At 34.7% G+C, this 19,056-nt stretch overlaps 1 protein-coding gene across 14 annotated transcripts in view; it reads left to right on the top strand.

The window, feature by feature from the left end:
- The window catches only part of LOC102407275 (sarcolemma associated protein), an 87,318-nt gene that overhangs the window by 26,791 nt on the left and 41,471 nt on the right, over window positions 1–19,056 (top strand). For 5 of the 14 annotated variants that reach the window (XM_045163959.1, XM_045163960.1, XM_045163950.1 and 2 more), the window contains exons 3-12: window positions 1,317–1,353; window positions 3,242–3,304; window positions 7,345–7,440; window positions 7,704–7,775; window positions 9,306–9,446; window positions 10,375–10,512; window positions 11,780–11,948; window positions 12,038–12,088; window positions 12,582–12,632; window positions 17,077–17,139. In XM_045163959.1, the coding sequence (XP_045019894.1) occupies window positions 1,317–1,353; window positions 3,242–3,304; window positions 7,345–7,440; window positions 7,704–7,775; window positions 9,306–9,446; window positions 10,375–10,512; window positions 11,780–11,948; window positions 12,038–12,088; window positions 12,582–12,632; window positions 17,077–17,139 (881 nt within the window). The remainder of the gene's footprint in view (window positions 1–1,316; window positions 1,354–3,241; window positions 3,305–7,344; window positions 7,441–7,703; window positions 7,776–9,305; window positions 9,447–10,374; window positions 10,513–11,779; window positions 11,949–12,037; window positions 12,089–12,581; window positions 12,633–17,076; window positions 17,140–19,056) is intronic. The other 9 variants (XM_045163962.1, XM_045163956.1, XM_045163963.1 and 6 more) reach the window with 7 other exon arrangements.

The following is a 19,056-nucleotide window of genomic DNA, read 5'->3' as shown; positions in this document are numbered from 1 at the left end:
GTGAAATCAGAATTTCCATTCCTATTTTTAAGTCCTGCAAGATCAGTTCATCAGGAACTTACCCGATGAACCAGCTGAATCTAAAAACTTTACCTAATCAACCATCAAGCTGACTGTGACTCGATTGGCCTCTTGGATATGGAGTGAGGAACAACTGGTAGGGGGCATGAGTGGCAGCCTTGATTTGTGCTCCATCTGCTCCCATCCCCCCACCCCCTCATCCCCACCTCTACACACACACACACTCACATTACAGTATCTTACAGGGCATTTTAAGCAGGAACCCTGGCTTCCATAGCTGCTCTGTTCTCAAGGGAGTGGTAGTAGTGATCAAGTGCTACTATGTCTTATTATAAGGTACTGTTAAAACAAGGTACTGTTTTAAGCTTTCTATTTATATTAGCACATTAAATGGGGGAGCCTGGTGGGTTGCCATCTATGGGGTCGCACAGAGTCAGACACGACTGAAGCGACTCAGCAGCAGCAGCAGCAGCACATTAAAATACTCATCAGTAATCCTATGTGGTTAGTTTTATGATAATCTCCATTTTATGGATGAGGAAGCTGAGACCTATAATGGTTAGATAACTTGCTCAAGATTATACACCTGGCTAAGTAGAGCCAAAATTTGAACCCAGTCAGTATGGCTTTTGAGCCCCATGTTTAGCTTCTCCACAACACTGCCTCTTTTATACTCTGCAAGGCCAAAAAGGGTGATTAGTACCGAGTGATAGTGTGTTTAATGTTTAATTTCAAAGTGATATACTGAGTTTAGCCTCATAACTACATATAAACTTGTAAGTGTGTGAGGTAGCTGGGTAGAGAAGAATAGTACTTATGTTTTGATTGCTAAAGTTGTACTCCACTAGAACATATTTCCAGATTCTAACCTTCTTTACTGTAGAGCTTTGCTTTTTAAGACTTTCTGTGTAGGACTACTTAATTTTAAAAGAACTTAATTTACATGTTACAAAATTTTAAATGGATAGTTTAAGGAGTGCTTCTTTTCTGTTTAGTTCTTATAACCAAGGAATTCACCATAGACCTCATTAATAGTAGATCCAGCAAGGGCATTTAATGTATTTTGGATTTTGAATTTGTGTTTAGAAATATATTACTGTGTAAAAGGTTTGTGTGTTTATTACCTTATTTTCCAACAATAATGTATGTTTATGAAGGATAACAAATAATGCACATTCTTTTAATTAAATGAAAGAAAGTGTAACAACTTTGGGGTTTAAAATATGCTCGTACTGTCATACTCTTTTCCTCTGTTGTCAGAAAGTTAGATAAAAATTCTAAATTTTACTTTTCAGTGTCATCCATGCTCCATTACCAAGTCCTGTTGACAAAGTAAGTTGCTAATGATTATTTTTTTCCAAACTGATTCAGCTATATTGCTTTTGAAAATGTTTTTGTTTGTTTTAAATATGCTTTACCTAGAAACTTAATTTTCTTTTGTAACAAAATGTAAGAGTGCATTTGGCTGTACAGTTATTCTAGTCTGATCTTCAGTAACTAGATAATGTACGATGGATGTTTTTTAAGGAAAAAGCCTTTGTTATCTCAATTAGTGGCTGACTCTTAGCCATAGGGAGTTAGTTACTACTTTTTATTCTGAAATATGTTTCTGCCTAGGAATATTTGTAAAAGCTTTGTGTTTAGATAATTTACTCAAAATATACTTACACATGGAAATAAAACAGTAGTACAGGCTTACATAAATTGCTCTTTTATTGTCCTTGAAGATCAATTTACTTGACTTGGACAGAAACTTTGCATTAATTAATTATTAGAAAAATTTTTTTTCTTTTGTTTAGAAATAACAGTGTATTAAACAGTAGATATTCTTGCTCGATAGCAAAAATAAAAAAGTCATTTGTATCTTTTGGCATTAAAGTGGAGCTATTGGGAGAAATATTTTCCTTTTTATTTTCCTTTCCATTTGGATAAAGAATGAAAGCCTACCTGAAACTGAAGTTATCTGTTAGATTCCTTTTTTAGAAGTAAGCGTGGTTAATCATCAACTTCAGCAATACCAAGAATCATTTTAGAAGTAAATAGTGGCCCTGCTTATTCAGGGGAGAGGGTAGTGGCACCCCACTCCAGTACTCTTGCCTGGAAAATCCCATGGACGGAGGAGCCTGGTAGGCTGCAGTCCATACTAAGGGTCAGACATGACTGAGCGACTTCACTTTCACTTTTCACTTTCATGCATTGGAGAGGGAAATGGCAACCCACTCCAGTGTTCTTGCCTGGAGAATCCCAGGGACAGGGGAGCCTGGTGGGCTGCCGTCTATGGGGTCGCACAGAGTCGGACACGACTGAAGCGACTTAGCAGCAGCAGCAGCAGCTTATTCAGGACTAACTTTAAAAAAATAATAATGTCACCTCTTGTCTTCTAGTTAGAATATTAATTTTAAAAATAGACTTTCTGAGCTTAATAAGGAATGACGTTGTTAACATTACTAGTAAGTTAATATACAAGGCTAGGACAGTATTGAAAATGTTAACAGCAACCTGTTAGTGCCTTTCTCTTTTTTTTAATAATGCTATGGTTCTGTATTTCACACCCAGGAGAAACCCTTTATAGTTATTTCTTCCCATACTCTTGCATTCTAAGCATTTCTGTTATGACTTATAATGTTTGAACACCATGATTTCCCATCTTTTTCTTCTTAAAACCTATCTATCATTAAAAGGGAAAAAAAAAGATAAACCATTTTTCATTGCCTCTGGCCATTGGACAAAGTATTGTATTTCGTGTCCTGCTTCCTCCCCCACAGGCCCCACATACAAATACCATTTTGAAGATGGCTACTTCTAAATGAATTGTGACTTGTTAACATATTGAAGAACTATTTAACAGTGTATTTTAAAGGAAAGAATGTAGATCTGTTGACTTAGCAGGTGTTGTTTCTGGGTAAAGAAAAGGCTATATTGCCTTTGTGCTGGAAGTTTGTGATTTGGTTTATCAAGAATGTTTTCATGGATAGCACTTGTCGTACCATCCTGGTTGTAAATCTCAAACTGATCACTATAATACAATACCATCTATAGGTTCTAGACACAGAGCAGAAATATTTTGAAAACTAAAGGAAATCAATTAGAAAAATAAAATTTGAAAAAATTACTTATTTTGCATGTTTCAGTAAATAGGCATTTCAAGGACTTGGTTTGGCTTTAGTATCTTCTGCAAATATTTTGTGTGACTGTTGATGGTATGTCCTTTTGTTTCTAGGTTGCTGCTAACACTCCAAGTATGTACTCTCAGGAACTATTCCAGCTTTCTCAGTATCTTCAGGTAAAGTAAATCTTGAGATTTCTTTGTCTTTAAAATTAGAACTTAGATTTGATTTTGCTAGTTCACAAATATGGGCTATAGAAATATTGGCTACATACAAATACAAAGGAAATACATTTTCACAGTAAAAAAAGGAATTAAAAATAGTTTTTATAAAAAAAATAGGATTTAAAAAGTCAGAATTGTTAAGTCTGGAGAAGATAAGGTTCTATACAAGAGAAGTTTTTTTCCTTCAAATATGAAGAAATTCCACCATGTTTCTTTATCCAAATGTGAGTTTTATATAAAATTAAACCTGGAGAGATTTTGGGTGCTATTTATAGCTATAATAGCAAATAATATGAACCATTAAAATATTAACTGGGTTTCCCTGGTGGCTCAGATGGTAAAGAATCCGCCTGCAGTGCAGGAGACCTGGGTTTGATCACTGGGTTGAAAACATCCCCTGGAGGAGGACATGGCAAACCACTCTAGTACTGTTGTCTGGAGAATCCCCACGGACAGAGGAGCCTGGTAGGCTGCAGTCCATGGGGTTGCAAAGAGTCGGACATGCTGAGCGACTCAGCACACAAAATATTAACTATTAATAGTAAATATATAACACTTACTATATCCCAGATTCTAGTCAAGCACTTTACCTATATTAATTCACTTAATCTTTACAAAAATCCTATAAAATACATATTTTATACCCATTTTTATAGATGGACTTACTGAGGGACAGGAAGTTTAAATAATTTGCACAGTATCACATACCTAGTATGTGAATGAGCTGGGACTTGAACAAAGACAAGTCAGACCTCAAAGTCTCTGCCCATAAATACTGTTCTGTGCTGCTCAGGCTGTAGAAAGATTTCTTGACAGGATAGATACTGTTGTAGAATGGGCTCCTGAAGATGTTAATACCATAGTTAAAGAGCATAGAAATCTGGAGAAAAAATATAAGTGATTGTTCTTTCTTTTTTTTCTTTCTTTCTGATTTTGATAGATTTCGACTGAATTATGGTTCTATATTTATAGAACCATATGTATATATATAGATATATATCTATAGAGCATATCTATATATGCTCTTAATATCTGAAGAGCATATCATAGGGAGCATGATTAAGGAAAACTCTGGATCAGGAGTTTAGAGATTGAGGTTTGTATCTTGATACATACTAAATTAGTTCTGTGACCTTGGGTGATTCATTTTATATATGTACGTCTTCAGTTGCCTTTTGTTTAAAATGATAAGACCAAGCCAGTGACCCTGGGTCCCTCCATTCTTTTATAGATCAATCACTAAGAGCAGTCCTACTGCAGTTAAAAATGAACACATATGTGAAAATTATCAGTGTATTAATCAGATCTTGTCTTCCCCTGGGCATAATGTAGTGGTGATTTGAAAAGCGGTTTCACACACTTTCAGGTTAGAGAACATAGACTCTATCCAGAATTCCCTGGATTTGATCTGTGGCTTTAACTTTGGACCTGTTGGAAAAGTTGTTTAACTCTTGTGTGCCTCACTTTCTTCATCTGTGATATATGTATAGTAGCATTTATATCACAAAATTGTACAGAATAAATGAATTAAAACAGGGAATTCCCTCAGAGTCCAGTGGTTAGAACTCAGTGCTTTCACTGCTAAGGGCCCGAGTTTGATCCCTAGTTGGGGAACTAAGATCCTCTAAGCCAAGTGGTGTGGCCAAAAGGAAAAAAAAAAAAACGAAAACACATAAAGCGCTTAGAACAATGTCTGTCATGTAGAATGTATGCTATACATGTTGGTAGCTGTTTACCATTCAGCAGGAAGTCACATTAATTGATCTGCTGCTGCTGCTGCTAAATCGCTTCAGTCGTGTCCAACTCTGTGCGACCCCATGGACTGCAGCCTACCAGGCTCCTCTGTCCATGGGATTTTCCAGGCAAGAGTACTGGAGTGGGGTGCCATTGCCTTCTCCCTTAATTGACCTAGCTCTCTCTTATTTTTTGAGGTAGAAGACATTTTTTTTTCACTTTCTCACCTCTTTTGTTATTTTATTTTTATTTGGAGGATAATTGCTTTACAGTATTGTGTTGGTTTCTGCTGTACAACAACTTCAATCAGCCAAACATACACTCTTCTCTCTTGAGCTTCCCTCCCGACCCCAGCCAGCCACCCATCCACTGAATCCCTGTCCTCTAGGTTGTCACAGAGCACCAGACTGGGCCCTAGCAGCTTCCCACTAGCTCTCTGTTCTTACATGATAATGTATATATTTCAGTGCTGCTCTCTCAGTTCACACCACCCTCTCCTTCCCTCAGTGTCCACAAGTTCATTCTCTTATGTCTTGAGGTAGGAGAAACTTTGAGAAAAATCTGTTCTAACCTTCATTTTTCTTATGAGAAATATGGGGCTTCTATGGGTAAAATGATTCCCAGGCTATGTACTATAGTTACTAGTCATTGTCAACTGTGACTCTAACGCTCTCATTCTAGCTCTCTCATTTCTACCTTTTTGTCAGTTCTTTGAATATTCATAGTGGCGTAATCGTTCACTGTTCTTTTTCTGATTGTTTGAGAGAAAATTATACTGGCTTGTCTTTTCTGTATACATCTCTTGGAATTGCTGAAGTCCTAATGTGAGTTGTAAACCTTTTGAATAAAAACTGAAATAGATACATTTCATGTCTCAGAACTAATCAACCATTCCTGGAAGTGTTAGGTATCTGTTAGGATGTGGTTCATGGAGTTATGAAACTCTAAATGGAATTGAGTAAAAAAGGTTAAATTACACCATCTAGTGGAAGTAATGGTTGTTTGCTGGGTTTTTGGTTTTGTTTTTAAGTAAAACTTTTTGTGTCATTAGTGCAATTTCCTGGATATTAGGAATGTTTTAGAAGCTTAAAATAAACTTGGCACCTAGTCACTTTTAAGTGTAAGCTGTATTTTAATGTGGGTTCTGAGGTGGTATGACTTTTATTGGAGTCCATAATCTATACTTTCAGAGTTATATTAAAAAGCAATTCCTCCAACTCTAATTAGGCCAGATTTTCCCTAATCATTATTTATCAAGGATATGGAGAGCAATAAATGCATGCTTTAAGCCTCAAGTGCTATGTTTGAAGTATACACTTCTCAGTTGATGTAGCTCAGAGGTCTTAGGGTAGTAAATCTTCTTCTTTGGATAATGACAGGAATAGAAGAAAGTGAAATTTAAAGTTTTGCCAGAACCGCAACTGAATGCTGTGTGAGCATTTTCACCTTGGCTTGCAGTAAAGGAGACCTTCTTAACAGCTATCAAATGTTAACAAGTGACCTAGAGATAAGGCCTTGCTTGCCAATGTCTTTCTTTGGAACAATATTCCTTTGGAGCTGCCAAATAGTTATTTAACTCATTGACTCCCAATTACATTGAATTAACACTTGGCCTCGTACTTACGTTTGTGTGTGTGTGTGTGTGTGTGTATACATATATATATATATAGAATGCAGACTCGTATCATTTGTTGGATTTTTCTATTCTAGATTTTGTTCTTTTAAACTCATTCTTGTGAATTACAGTTAAAGAAACAAAAACAGATGACCTATTTCCTGTTACAGAGGAAGTTGCAGCGAGAGCACCCCTAACAGCACTACTTACAGTACAGCTCAACAAATAGGCTAAAATGATCTGTGTGCAAGTGTGTGTGTGTGTGCGTGCACCTGTGTGCACTCAGTTGTGTCCTATTCTTTGAAACTCCATGGACTCTAGCCTGCCAGGCTTCTCTAACCATGGGATTTTCCAGGCAAGGATACTGGAGTGGGTTGCCATTTCCTTCTCCAGAGGATCTTCCTGACCCAGGGATTGAGCCCGTGTCTCTTGCAGCTTCTGCCTTGGCAGGTGGAGTCTTTAACACTGCACCATCTGGGTTAAAATGATGTGGGCTAAATATATTATACTAAGTAGATTTATCAGGTTTGAAAGCAAGATACACTGTAGGATGTGAAACAAGAATGTTTTCAGAATGTGGTAATAATTGTCAAAGGAATCATGCTGAGGTTATTAGAATTTCTTTTGTGATTTATAATATTAGGAGGCCTTACATCGGGAACAGATGTTGGAACAGAAGTTAGCCACGCTTCAGAGGCTGCTAGCCATTACCCAAGAGGCTTCAGATACCAGTTGGCAGGTATTCCAGTTGCCTTTATACTCATAAAGCATTTAAGCACAGCTCAATATCCCTTAGATGGTTATTAAACTGAAATTAAAATTATGTAGCAGACAAAGGCATAGTTATTTCTTAATGAACAAATATTGAAAATTTATCATTTTAAACTGAATGTTGGTCAACTTTGTGATTTTTAGGTCTTTTTTTGTCAGTAGCAACCTTTTGATATATGTTATTTTTTAACTACTCTGGGATTTTATTTATATTTCATTTTTATTTAACAGGCTTTAATAGATGAAGATAGACTCTTATCACGGTTAGAGGTTATGGGAAACCAATTGCAAGCATGCTCCAAAGTAAGTATCTTTCTAAAGTACCTAAAGGAAAAAATGCATTGGTTTTTATATAGCTTCATTTCTTTGACTGTTATTTTGAATACATTCAAAAACATCTATACATTTTTATCATTTTTAAAATCTTTTACCATTACATGAAATTTCACACATACATGTAAGTAGAAAAAATTGTATATAGTGGAGAAGGCAATGGCACCCCACTCCAGTACTCTTGCCTGGAAAATCCCATGGTCGGAGGAGCCAGGTGGGCTCCTGGGGTCGCTAAGAGTTGGACATGACTGAGCAACTTCACTTTCACTTTTCACTTTGATGCATTGAAGAAGGAAATGGCAACCCACTCCAGTGTTCCTGCCTGGAGAATCCCAGGGACAGGGGAGCCTGGTGGGCTGCTGTCTATAGGGTCGCACAGAGTCGGACACGATTGAAGCGACTTAGCAGCAGCAGCAGCAGTGAATACCCATATATAATTCTTTTTTCCATCATAGTTGATATTTGTTGGAGAAACTGGGTCTCTCACCCTGTACAATTTCCCTCAATCTGGAATGATAGTTAAACCTTCTTGCTCCTCCTCTACACCATAAATTTATACAGTCCATGGAATTCTCCAGGCCAGAATACTAGAGTGGTAGTGACATATTAGTGATCTTTGATTATCCTTTCCTATATTCATTCTTTTATTTTGTAAAAATGGTAATACTGTAATTCTATTTTTCCTTCATTTACTAGGTGCATTACTTCTGTAAAGAGAAACTTACCCTCATAAACCATTTTATTTTCCTAAAGAACATTTTCTTTAGGAAGGGAAGGATGAGTGATTTTCTCCCTTTATTTACTGGATTTCAAAATAATGTTTTGGCTCCTTTTCATCTGCCAAAGAATGACCAATGAAGTATTTTTTTCCTCCAAATGAGATTTAAATATATATCATGGGTTAAACCTGTTTCGTTTTTCTTATTGATTCCCAGTTCTCCCATCTTTGGGAGACCTTCTTCAGGGACCTTCTTTAGGTTGACACCTGAGTTCTTCTGGTAGCACCCTACCAGACTTGGATAATAGCTTCCTGCTATCATATCAGACAAGGTAGTCCAGATTCATCTTGTACATTTCTTCCGTTAGACTTGAAATTAGCTTTTTCCTCAGGGTACTCTTACTCCTTTTGGTTTAGTTATTGTGTTAAAATAAAATGCTTGACACCCTTTAAAGGTTAAGAGATTATTTTTGCCCATAAGTGTAAATATTGTGGCTTTCAGAGAATATGGCAAGTATTAATAGAATAGTTCATTCATTTTGTATACTTGGGAGAAATTTTCAGTTTACTTTGACTTTTTTCTGTTGAAAGTATGAGTTAATATGCTTGTGAGAGCATAATTTACTAATGTAACTTTTATATACAGCTTCAGTTAATACAGAGTTGACATAATTTCTGTTTGGAGGAACCTTAATATAGAACTCAGAGAACATCACAATGTGTTATTTTTTTCAAATGGTAAATACTTTAAAAAAATAACTATAAATATTTTTTAATCCTAGAATCAAACAGAAGATAGTTTACGGAAGGAACTTATAGCGTTACAGGAGGATAAACACAACTATGAGACTACAGCCAAAGAGTCCCTGAGGCGGGTTCTTCAGGAGAAAATTGATGTGGTTAGAAAACTTTCGGAAGTTGAGGTATTTCAGCTTAACAGACACTAACCAAGACTATGGTTTTACAATTTTAGCTTAAAAGTGCTAGCATTTCAAGACATTTCAAACCTGGGTATTAGTATATAGCTAGGAAGTTTTTCCTGTCCTATCTGGTGGGAAGGAGCAGTATGCTGTTTTCATTTTAGGAGTTCTTAGCATAGCCACATGAGTTCTGGTGTTTATAGTCCCTAGTCAGTGATTAAGGAAATAAAAGCCTAACCAGGGAATTTTACTATTTACACTTTGGTTAGATTTCAGCCTCCACACAATGGACCATGATATGTGCCAGGGATAATTTTGTTTTTCTTCTGATTGAGGATAGTCGATCTTAAGGCAGAGAGCTCCAGCACTATTCTTACCTTCCCCATCCTCCAGAGAGGAAAATTGTGCCTGGATGGGGTTACTGTTTGCTTCTCCAGGGGATCTTCCCAACCCCAGGATCAAACCTGGGTCTCCCGCGTCACAGGCAGATACTTTAACGTCTGAGCCACCAGGGAAGCCCAGTCTCAAAGTGACTGATTCACTGTCAGATCATTAATATGATGTGCAAAGAAAGAAGAATGTTAATTGTCCTCTAATTTTGTTGATTGTGTGCACATTATTAAATGTGCTTTTAAGAAGTGATAGGCTTAAAATATTTTCAAGGCCAAAACTCATACCCCGTGACCTTTAAAAAGTGTGATTACATGAAAGATCAGCCTCTCCTTCCACGTTTCGTTTTTCCAGGTTCTTTGTATTTTCTGTTTTAGCATGTACCTGAAATAGATTGAAATTCTTTTGTTATTTAACTGAACCTTATATAAAATCAAGAGTAGATTCTGATTTAGAACAGTCCATAGAATTATAGTTTGTATAAATTGAATTTAGAATGTGCATTTATTCTAAATCCGTTATCTGTAAACTTGAATTACAGCGAAGTCTTAGTAATACTGAAGATGAATGTACCCATCTGAAAGAAATGAATGAACGGACTCAGGAAGAATTAAGAGAATTAGCCAATAAATATAATGGAGCAGTTAATGAGATTAAAGATTTATCTGATAAATTAAAGGTATGTATTTCTCAAACTGGAAATATATAAATTTATCATCCCTAACATGCTGAATCACTTAAGAATTTAGATATTGCTGAATAGTTGTTGATGGAAAATTTGGTAATGGTTTCAATTTATAGTATAAATCAGTTGCCATTTAACCCACATCCCATTACCAGTGATAATTAAAAGTTTGTAAAAGCTGACATATTTCCTTTGGATGAAAGTAAATAATGAGTAGTTCATAATAGGCATTTAAAAATATATAACAGTAAGTAGATAAGAATCAGCAAAACCCAAGATACTCAGACTTTTGGAAAACTGCTGCTGCTAAGTCGCTTCAGTCGTGTCCGACTCTGTGCGACCCCATAGACGGCAGCCCACCAGGCTCCCCCGTCCCTGGGATTCTCCAGGCAAGAACACTGGAGCAGGTTGCCGTTTTCTTCTCCAATGCATCAAAGTGAAAAGTGAAAGTGAAGTCGCTCAGTCGTGTCTGACCCTCAGCGACCCCATGGACTGCAGCCTACCAGGCTCCTCCGTCCATGGGATTTTCCAGGCAAGAGTACTGGAGTGGGGTGCCATAGGACCTGCTTTTCTTTAAGGTGTCCCAGATTCAGGGCCCAGCTAAGTTAGTGCTGGAGCAAACCCAGAGAGAACCTTCACATGATTCCTTCCAGGAGGCCATAGCCTATGAGTGGACTGCAGCTCCCTGTAGCTATAGGATATTTAGGATAAGGACAGACCAGATCACATGTAATGCCATGTTGGTCCTATAAAATGTTAGAACTGAGTTTGTGAAGACCCGTCTTTATGTAATTCACGCCATAGATTGAGTGGCCAGAAGATAACCCATTTGTTAACACAAGACCAGAACATAACTCCCATTCGTGTGAATGGTTAACCTATATAGCTTTAAATATTAGACTTGTTAAAAAGAGGTCATTTTAAAAAGTGCTTGATTCCTTTAGTTAAAAGTAATTTTGTTTAAAATTTCAGAATAAGCTACATTGTAGAACTTAAAAACTAATTGAAACAATAGTAATTTCAAGGAAACCCATATTTCCCTCTTGAAAAATGTGGTTTTCATTTTGACCCTTATAATCTCTGTATGTATTGTGTTTGCTTGCTTGCTACAAGTTTTTCTCTCTGAGTTGATACGGAGGGATGACACAGTACATATCACTTTTGACATCATTTACATGAATAAAAGGAGTCCTGCTTTAGACATCTTAAAACGAGGTCAGATTTTATTAAATAGCTGGATTTTCTTTTTCGTTTTCAACAGATAGCAGAGGGAAAACAAGAAGAAATCCAACAGAAGGGACAAGCTGAGAAAAAAGAATTACAACATAAGATAGATGAAATGGAAGAAAAAGAACAGGAGCTCCAGGCAAAAATAGAAGCTTTGCAAGCTGATAATGACTTTACCAATGAAAGGCTAACAGCTTTACAAGGTAAGTTAGCTAATCCAGAAATTGATCTGATTTAATTTTTTCTTTCTTTTTATCTGTGAAATATCTTTTTCTTGGACTTTTATTTACAGTACGGTTAGAACATCTTCAAGAGAAAACTCTTAAAGAATGCAGCAGCTTAGGTAGGTGTCACCAAATTTCTTACTTAAAGCTGAATTTTTATCATTAAATTTTTGTTTACTATCTCACATTGTGTACTTGGCTTTCTTTAAGAGGGATGTTTTACATATTAGGTGTAAAGTATCTACCCTCTTTCAGAAAATTTCCTTTAAAAATACGCTTGATTGCCACCAGTGGGCACCATTGTGTAGTCTTTGAAAAATGAATGAAATTTATACATCTGAGATGGTCTGCTTAGAGATATTTAAATAAGAAAAACACATGAACAGCAGAATCCTTTTTCTTTTGAGTTTCATTGAAAGGTTACCTAGCAGTTTTAGCTTTTTCTCTAAGATGATAGAAAATGGCAAGTTGAACCCTTCTTGTAAAAATAAATTTAAACTGTTCAGTCAGTCTTAATGTCAGTAGGAATACAAAATGCCATGGTTACAGTTGAGACCAGTTTTAAAGTAATACTTTCTTTGATCAGGCAATGATACACTGTCTTAATCCTAGGGATACAAGTTGATGACTTCTTACCTAAAATAAATGGGAGCACAGAAAAAGGTAGTGTAAAAAACTTAAATATTTTTCTTTCATGATATCCTTTTTACTATTTAAGCAGGATAGAGAGGTCAGGGATTTTAGATTTTAAGTGTTTGGAGTGAAAAGCATGCTGTTCATAGACTATTAAATCCCATCTTTTAAAAGTCATGCTTCCTTTTATTTTCTAATTCTTAATTCTGTGAGCTGTGGTTAAATGTCCCTTGTTATATGGAAATTTCAGTTATTGAAATAGTAAGATTTTAATAATGTTCAACCTTATTGTTGGTTTATATAACCTAGTATAGCTTCCCCTGCCTTCTACTATATTTTCAAAGATGATACCACCATTTTCTTCCATCAAGTACTGCTTTCTGGGGATAATTGGCCCCTGTTTTTTAATATTTGTGCCCTGCCCCCTTCCTGGCCAAGAGTTTACTTAAAAGTCCAAAAAAGAAACAAAAATAGAAAAAAAAAAAAAAAAAGTCCAGTGAGTCTTTGGATGTGTTATCGAAACTGCTCTCTTTGTCTGTTTCATCAATCAGAGAAAAGGGAGTCAGTCATGTATGCCGTCTGAAAAATTATTTTTTGTTCTTGATATCTTATCCTTCTTTCTGGATAGCTTGGGTTATCTCTTGCCACAAATGTATAACCACTGTTGGTTTTCCTACTGCAACATGGGTTTTCTACTCAATGGTTTCTATATTCCTTCAGTCATGAAGATTTGTCCTCCCCTCCCCATTCATCCAACATTAACTGAGCACAAGCTATATGCCAGATCCTGCATTAGATGCTTAGAGTACAAAATGAATAAAATTATTTTCTGTGTTTACAAATATATGTGCCTCTCAACTCAGTTTTTATATATAGAAGATGCCAAGGTCAGTACCCGAAACTTCATACTAAATAGTTTTTCCATGTATCAGGGGGTATCTTTATAATTTTTGGGCGGCATCTAAACTCTGATAAAGTTCAGAGGTGCTTTTTTGGTTTGTTTTGGTTTGGTTGGTTTGTTTTTAATCAGGAAGTGGAATAATAGGCTCAGGTAACCATATATATGTGAGGTGCAAGATCAAGAGCTAATATTCCATGTATAATAAAAATTGAAACCCTAAATTTAAAAAAAGTTTCATCAATCGTTGTTATTTGACTATTTTATATATGCTTTGTGAAATAACATTGACACTATAAAATTTCAGTTTGAGTTTCAATTTGAGACTTTTTAAAGGTGTAGTTTATATTCGTTGCACCATTATTATTAAAGTATATTTAGTAAACATATGTAAAAAGACTTTATCTTCATCTTCTAAAAGCTTCTCATTCTTAAATGGATTTATATTTTCTGTTGTTATTTTGCTCTTTTTTCTCTTTCTGGCATATACACTTCTCATTCAAATCCATCACCCTTTTGACTTGAACGTGTATTTGTTGATAAAGCTAGTGTTAATTCAAGCTGGGAGCAGTCTATTTCTTTAGTTAACAATCTTTTTATGTACACTGAACCATCATTATGTTATTTAGAGTTGTAAAATTATGGCTTACAATTTTTTGCCAATTCTAGTTTATTTAAATGAGAAAAGCTGTAGACAACTCCTTGATTTAAAACTGAATAAGATATTAATATTTTGGATACCTTAGGGTACTCCTGGCTATGATTATTTTTCCCTTGCAGATGTTAGTGCTAAATTGAGTAGTGTGTGAGTGACTAATAGAATATCTTTAAAGAAACTGAGTAGTAGATATCTGGATAAGCACAGAAGCTTCATATGTAGTTACAGAGTAGATTATGGATAAGATGGGTCTCTTCTGAATCATTTATGATACAGTAAGAGACTAATTATCAAGTATTCAAATATTGTCAAAGTCTGTAGTTATAATGTGCTATTAGATATAATTGTAACTAAAATTACTCTTTAAGCAGTAGAGGGAGAACCAAGTTTAGTTATAAGAGAATATTTCAAAAATGTCTGGAGAAGTTAAGATTAATAATACTTCTCCAGTAAACTCATTTTTAAGATTACTTAAATCTGAAGTAGCTGCTATAAGCACAACTTTGGACTATAATTTTTAAAACGTTACCTAGTAAGCATATTTTGAATATATCTTAGATGGTATTTAGAAAAGTGCTATCTAATAGAACTATCCTGAGTGCCACATACATGATTTAAAATTTTATGGTAGTCACATTAAAAATACAATAAGGAATAGCTAAATTTTTAATAATATATTTAATGATATGTTTACTTTAGCCCACTGTATCTAGAATATTATTTAAATATGTAGTCAATATTAAATTATTACAAATGAGTATTTCATGTTTTTTATTCCTTAGTAAGTTTTTGAGGCCTATAGATATTTAATTTTTGCTGACAACACATCTCAGTTCAAACTAGCAACTTTTTTTAAGGGCTCAGTAGTCACATGTGGCTAATGGCTACTGTATTGGACAACACAAGTCTAAAAAATTGAAATACTTAGGTAACCCATGTATAAATAAAACACATTTTGTCTCATGATTCTTATTATGTTTCTGTGTCTACTTTTTCTTTGCATTCCTACAACCCTCTTTAGTATCACAGGACACCATCACCACTCCTCCTGCCCCCACACTTCAGTATCTGATTCGTGACTCCTGGTTTAAATGATCAGTGACATCTTTTATAGCCTTGGCAAAGTGAATTCCCTAGGGCTTGCTTTCAAGTAATGAAATACCAAAAGTGTCGTGATCCAAATCATTTACATGCACTACCTGAAAGACTTTTCTCTTGTGTGTCTTAGGAAATAACCTGTATGAAATTCACATGTATATTTATCTTTTATATTAATCTTGCATTTTATCTAAACTAGTATAGTAGATATTTTAATGTAGAATTATATAGTAAGATCAGAGTAGGTAAAAAGTTTGATTTTTGGCTTGGTGTGTGATGGTGGATTGCCCTGCATTAATAAATTTCATCTGAAGTCTTGTGATGCTAGTTTGAAACTCGGTTTCAAATATGTTTTATACAGTCCTTTAGTTAGGCTAAAATTTAGTTTTACTGAGTTTTCATATTTAACAGTGATATTGTATAGTTTGAATTTTGAAAATGTTGTCGTAGCTTACATAGGAAGTACTTTTTAAATTTCACTTTAGATTTTTTTTTTTGATTTTTAATTTCTGTTGCAGTTAGGCTTATTTTTTCTTCTTGAGGCTATATTGTATCTCTCTATATTAATAATTTAACTATGCAGCTATACAATTATATAAACTATATATGACTGTGTGTATGTATATATATAAATATATATGTGTATATATAAAAATATATATATAAGAGAGCTGGTCTGACTTGGTGACTGAACAGCAACAACAAATAGAAAAATATATGTTTGCACACCATGTAGCTAGGTAAAGGATAATGAGAGATTTAATGATGAATGATGATAAATAAGAAAGCTGTTGGTATAGATGTCAGAAGAGGTTATCCAGTGATCAGAGTAGGAGATGCCTTTGAAGCAAAGTTGAGATGATATGAGGCCAGGTGGAGAAGAGAAAAGAAGCTTTTACCATCAGTCTGACTCATTGTCTTTGACAGGTTTTTGTGCTTTTACACCTTCAAGATAGTTGTCATGTTGGAATGTATTTTTAACTCTTGAACTTCCAATGTCTGTTTGGTAGTTGTGAAAGATATAAATATGTACTTGAAGGATGTAATCCAGATTCAGAAGTCGGCTCTTTGAATCAAAGTAATTAAAAGTTTACTGTAGGAAAAGGGCTGAAACTTTTATTAGACTATGGTTTTGATTCTCTTTACATATTTGGGAGAAAAATGTATTTAATCTGAGCAAAATCATTTACCAAGACCCTTATTTTAAAATGTACAGGCATTGATTTTAATCATTTAGGCAGAGGTAAACAGTGTAGTAATTTGATAGTATATGAAGTATAAATTAAGTGACTGGAGGAAAGACTACTTGTGAAACGAAAGTGTAAAGATTAAAATATTGTATCAGTTTCTTTACAATTGTAAGGCATTATGGTATGGCATTCTTAAAATATTTACTTTTTTGCCTCTTAACTAAGATGAATAACTTTGAATAGGGACTGTTAGGGAACAGTCATCTGAAAACCAATTCAATAAGAAATATAAAAATTTTAAATTAATGGTATTTATTAAGCTCACATGGAAAAAAGATGCATTTTAAAAGTGGGAGAAGCTTTTTAAAGCAATATGTGACAATGGTGTTCTTGAGCTATTTGGATAGAAACTGCACCTTTAAAAGCTAACCATTTGGGGTACAAATTAAGATTACATAATTACAGTTTTCACTCATTTAACTCCAAAATATGTCTGCTATTAGTAAAACTTGATTAACTTTATTCAATTACCCATGTTAGTACAAACGTTTTGATTTTCCTACCTTTGCTGTTGGTTTTCAAAAACAGCAACAAAGACTATATCCTTAAAGGTGTTTCTTTCTTTATTAGAGCACTTGCTTTCAAAGAGTGGCGGGGACTGCACTTTTATTCATCAGTTCATAGAATGTCAAAGTGAGTACAGAGTATTTTTCACATTGATTTTAATTAAGTCAGGGGTCTAAATTGAAAAGTGAGAGGAAAAATGAAGATCTCCATGTGTTTGTTGTGGTAGAAGTGCACAAAGGCCGTCTTCAGACAGCAGTGATTCTTTACATACTGTTTCTGTTTCTCTCTTGTGAGAAAAGTGTTTCTCTTACATTTGCTTTCACAGATGGAGGTGAGCATTTCATGTTCCTCACACACAAAAAAAGATGAAGTTTCAACCTTTTTAATTAAAAATCATTATTGAATAGTGAATAAAACAGAATGTCAAGGAACTAAATGTCTGGCTGCTTAAGAGACAATAATAACGTTCGCCTGTTTTACTGAAGTTCTACTTCTATCCCAGTTTCGGATTTTGAGTTCTTAGACAAATTTCTTAAACGATTAAATGATGTCACAAAAATAGTGATTTCATTTGGGCATCAGGATAGCAAGAGCTTTCTAAGAGAAGTAGTAATAGATTGTCCTTCAGTGTGCCACCTACTGCCTACCCTGGAGAAGTTGTACAAGGCTAATTTTAATAATATTTTAAAGATAGACTGGTTGGCTTTTGAGGTGATCTATACCTCTGCTGAATTCTGAACAAAAGAATTGTAAAATCCCTCTTACTTGAAAATCATGTGACTGCTTAAATCTGTAAAAATCACAAAGTTGTCTTATTCTCTTAGTTTCTTAGTAACAATTAAAGGTCACTATGTGTAGTAAAAATTTATTGATAAAATTTATACTTTTCCCTATCAGACACACACTTTGTCAGACTCTTTTTTTTCTTTCTGTTTGCTCTCTCTCTTTGAAAGGAGTGGTTTTCCAAATATTTCTGAATTCGGTTGATGGGTGTGCATGCATGTATGGTTACTCTCCCACCCTCTGTTCCCACATCGCCAATCTGAAGAGCATTCATGGATTGTAAGAGTCACACCTGGTAATTATAGCAGGCACAAATTCAACAGATCAAATATTACACTCCTTAGAGTTGCTTTAAGGAAACCTGAAATTTCATTGAATTGTTTTAGAAGAACTGTTTGTTCATTGAATATTGAATGTAAGCTTAATACTACTTTAAGCCAGATATTTAATAAATATGGTATATTTCTTTGTTCTTTAACAGTTTTTTCATGAAGCAAAGATTAGTGCATCTTTTTGTTACCTTCTGATTACTAAATCTCACTTTTATAGGCAGTTGACACAAGGATTTGGGCAAAATAATTGGTACCCACTGAAACCAACTAAAAGTAGAATATATGATCTAAAATATAAATCTTTAGGAAGATTTTATACTTAATTTTGTTACATGTGACCATTTAAAAATATTTTTATTTTCAACTTTTGGGGTTCATATTTGAACCTAAAGAAATAAGAGCAGAGAATTATCAAAATAATGTTTACTAAGGTACAGTTGGCAAAAATAATTTAAAGTATTATTATAAAATGTGTAAAATGTATAGCTTTAGTTTTAACACAGAGCAGTGTTCATTTTAAATAAAGAAAAAGATGTTTGGATATTTTTTATTGAGTCATAGTTATGGAGATAAACATTCAGAGATTGAACAGAAGTTATATAAATTCTGGATTACAGCTATCCCTTCCATGGTGATATCAGCCAATAAGGTTATGTTTACAAGGACTATGTAATGGCATGGGAAAATGCTAAATGTGGTAGGTACATAGAGGGGAAAATGAAAATATAAAACCCTGTTTTGTGGACAAAGAATGAACCAAAGAACAGAAAAAATAAAATGCAAGCATTCCTAGACATTTGAATCCACTGAGTTCTTAAGGATAAGAAGTTTGGGTTGTGAGTTCAGCTAGTTAGGGGTATAGCATGTTATCTGAATCCATTTGGTTTCTGAGTTTCCGTGGCAAGTAGCAAGAATTTGATTAATGAGG

The sequence above is a fragment of the Bubalus bubalis genome, chromosome 21 (assembly GCF_019923935.1).
Source record: "Bubalus bubalis isolate 160015118507 breed Murrah chromosome 21, NDDB_SH_1, whole genome shotgun sequence".
Taxonomy (NCBI): domain Eukaryota; kingdom Metazoa; phylum Chordata; class Mammalia; order Artiodactyla; family Bovidae; genus Bubalus; species Bubalus bubalis.
This window is presented reverse-complemented; position numbering and strand designations above follow the sequence as displayed.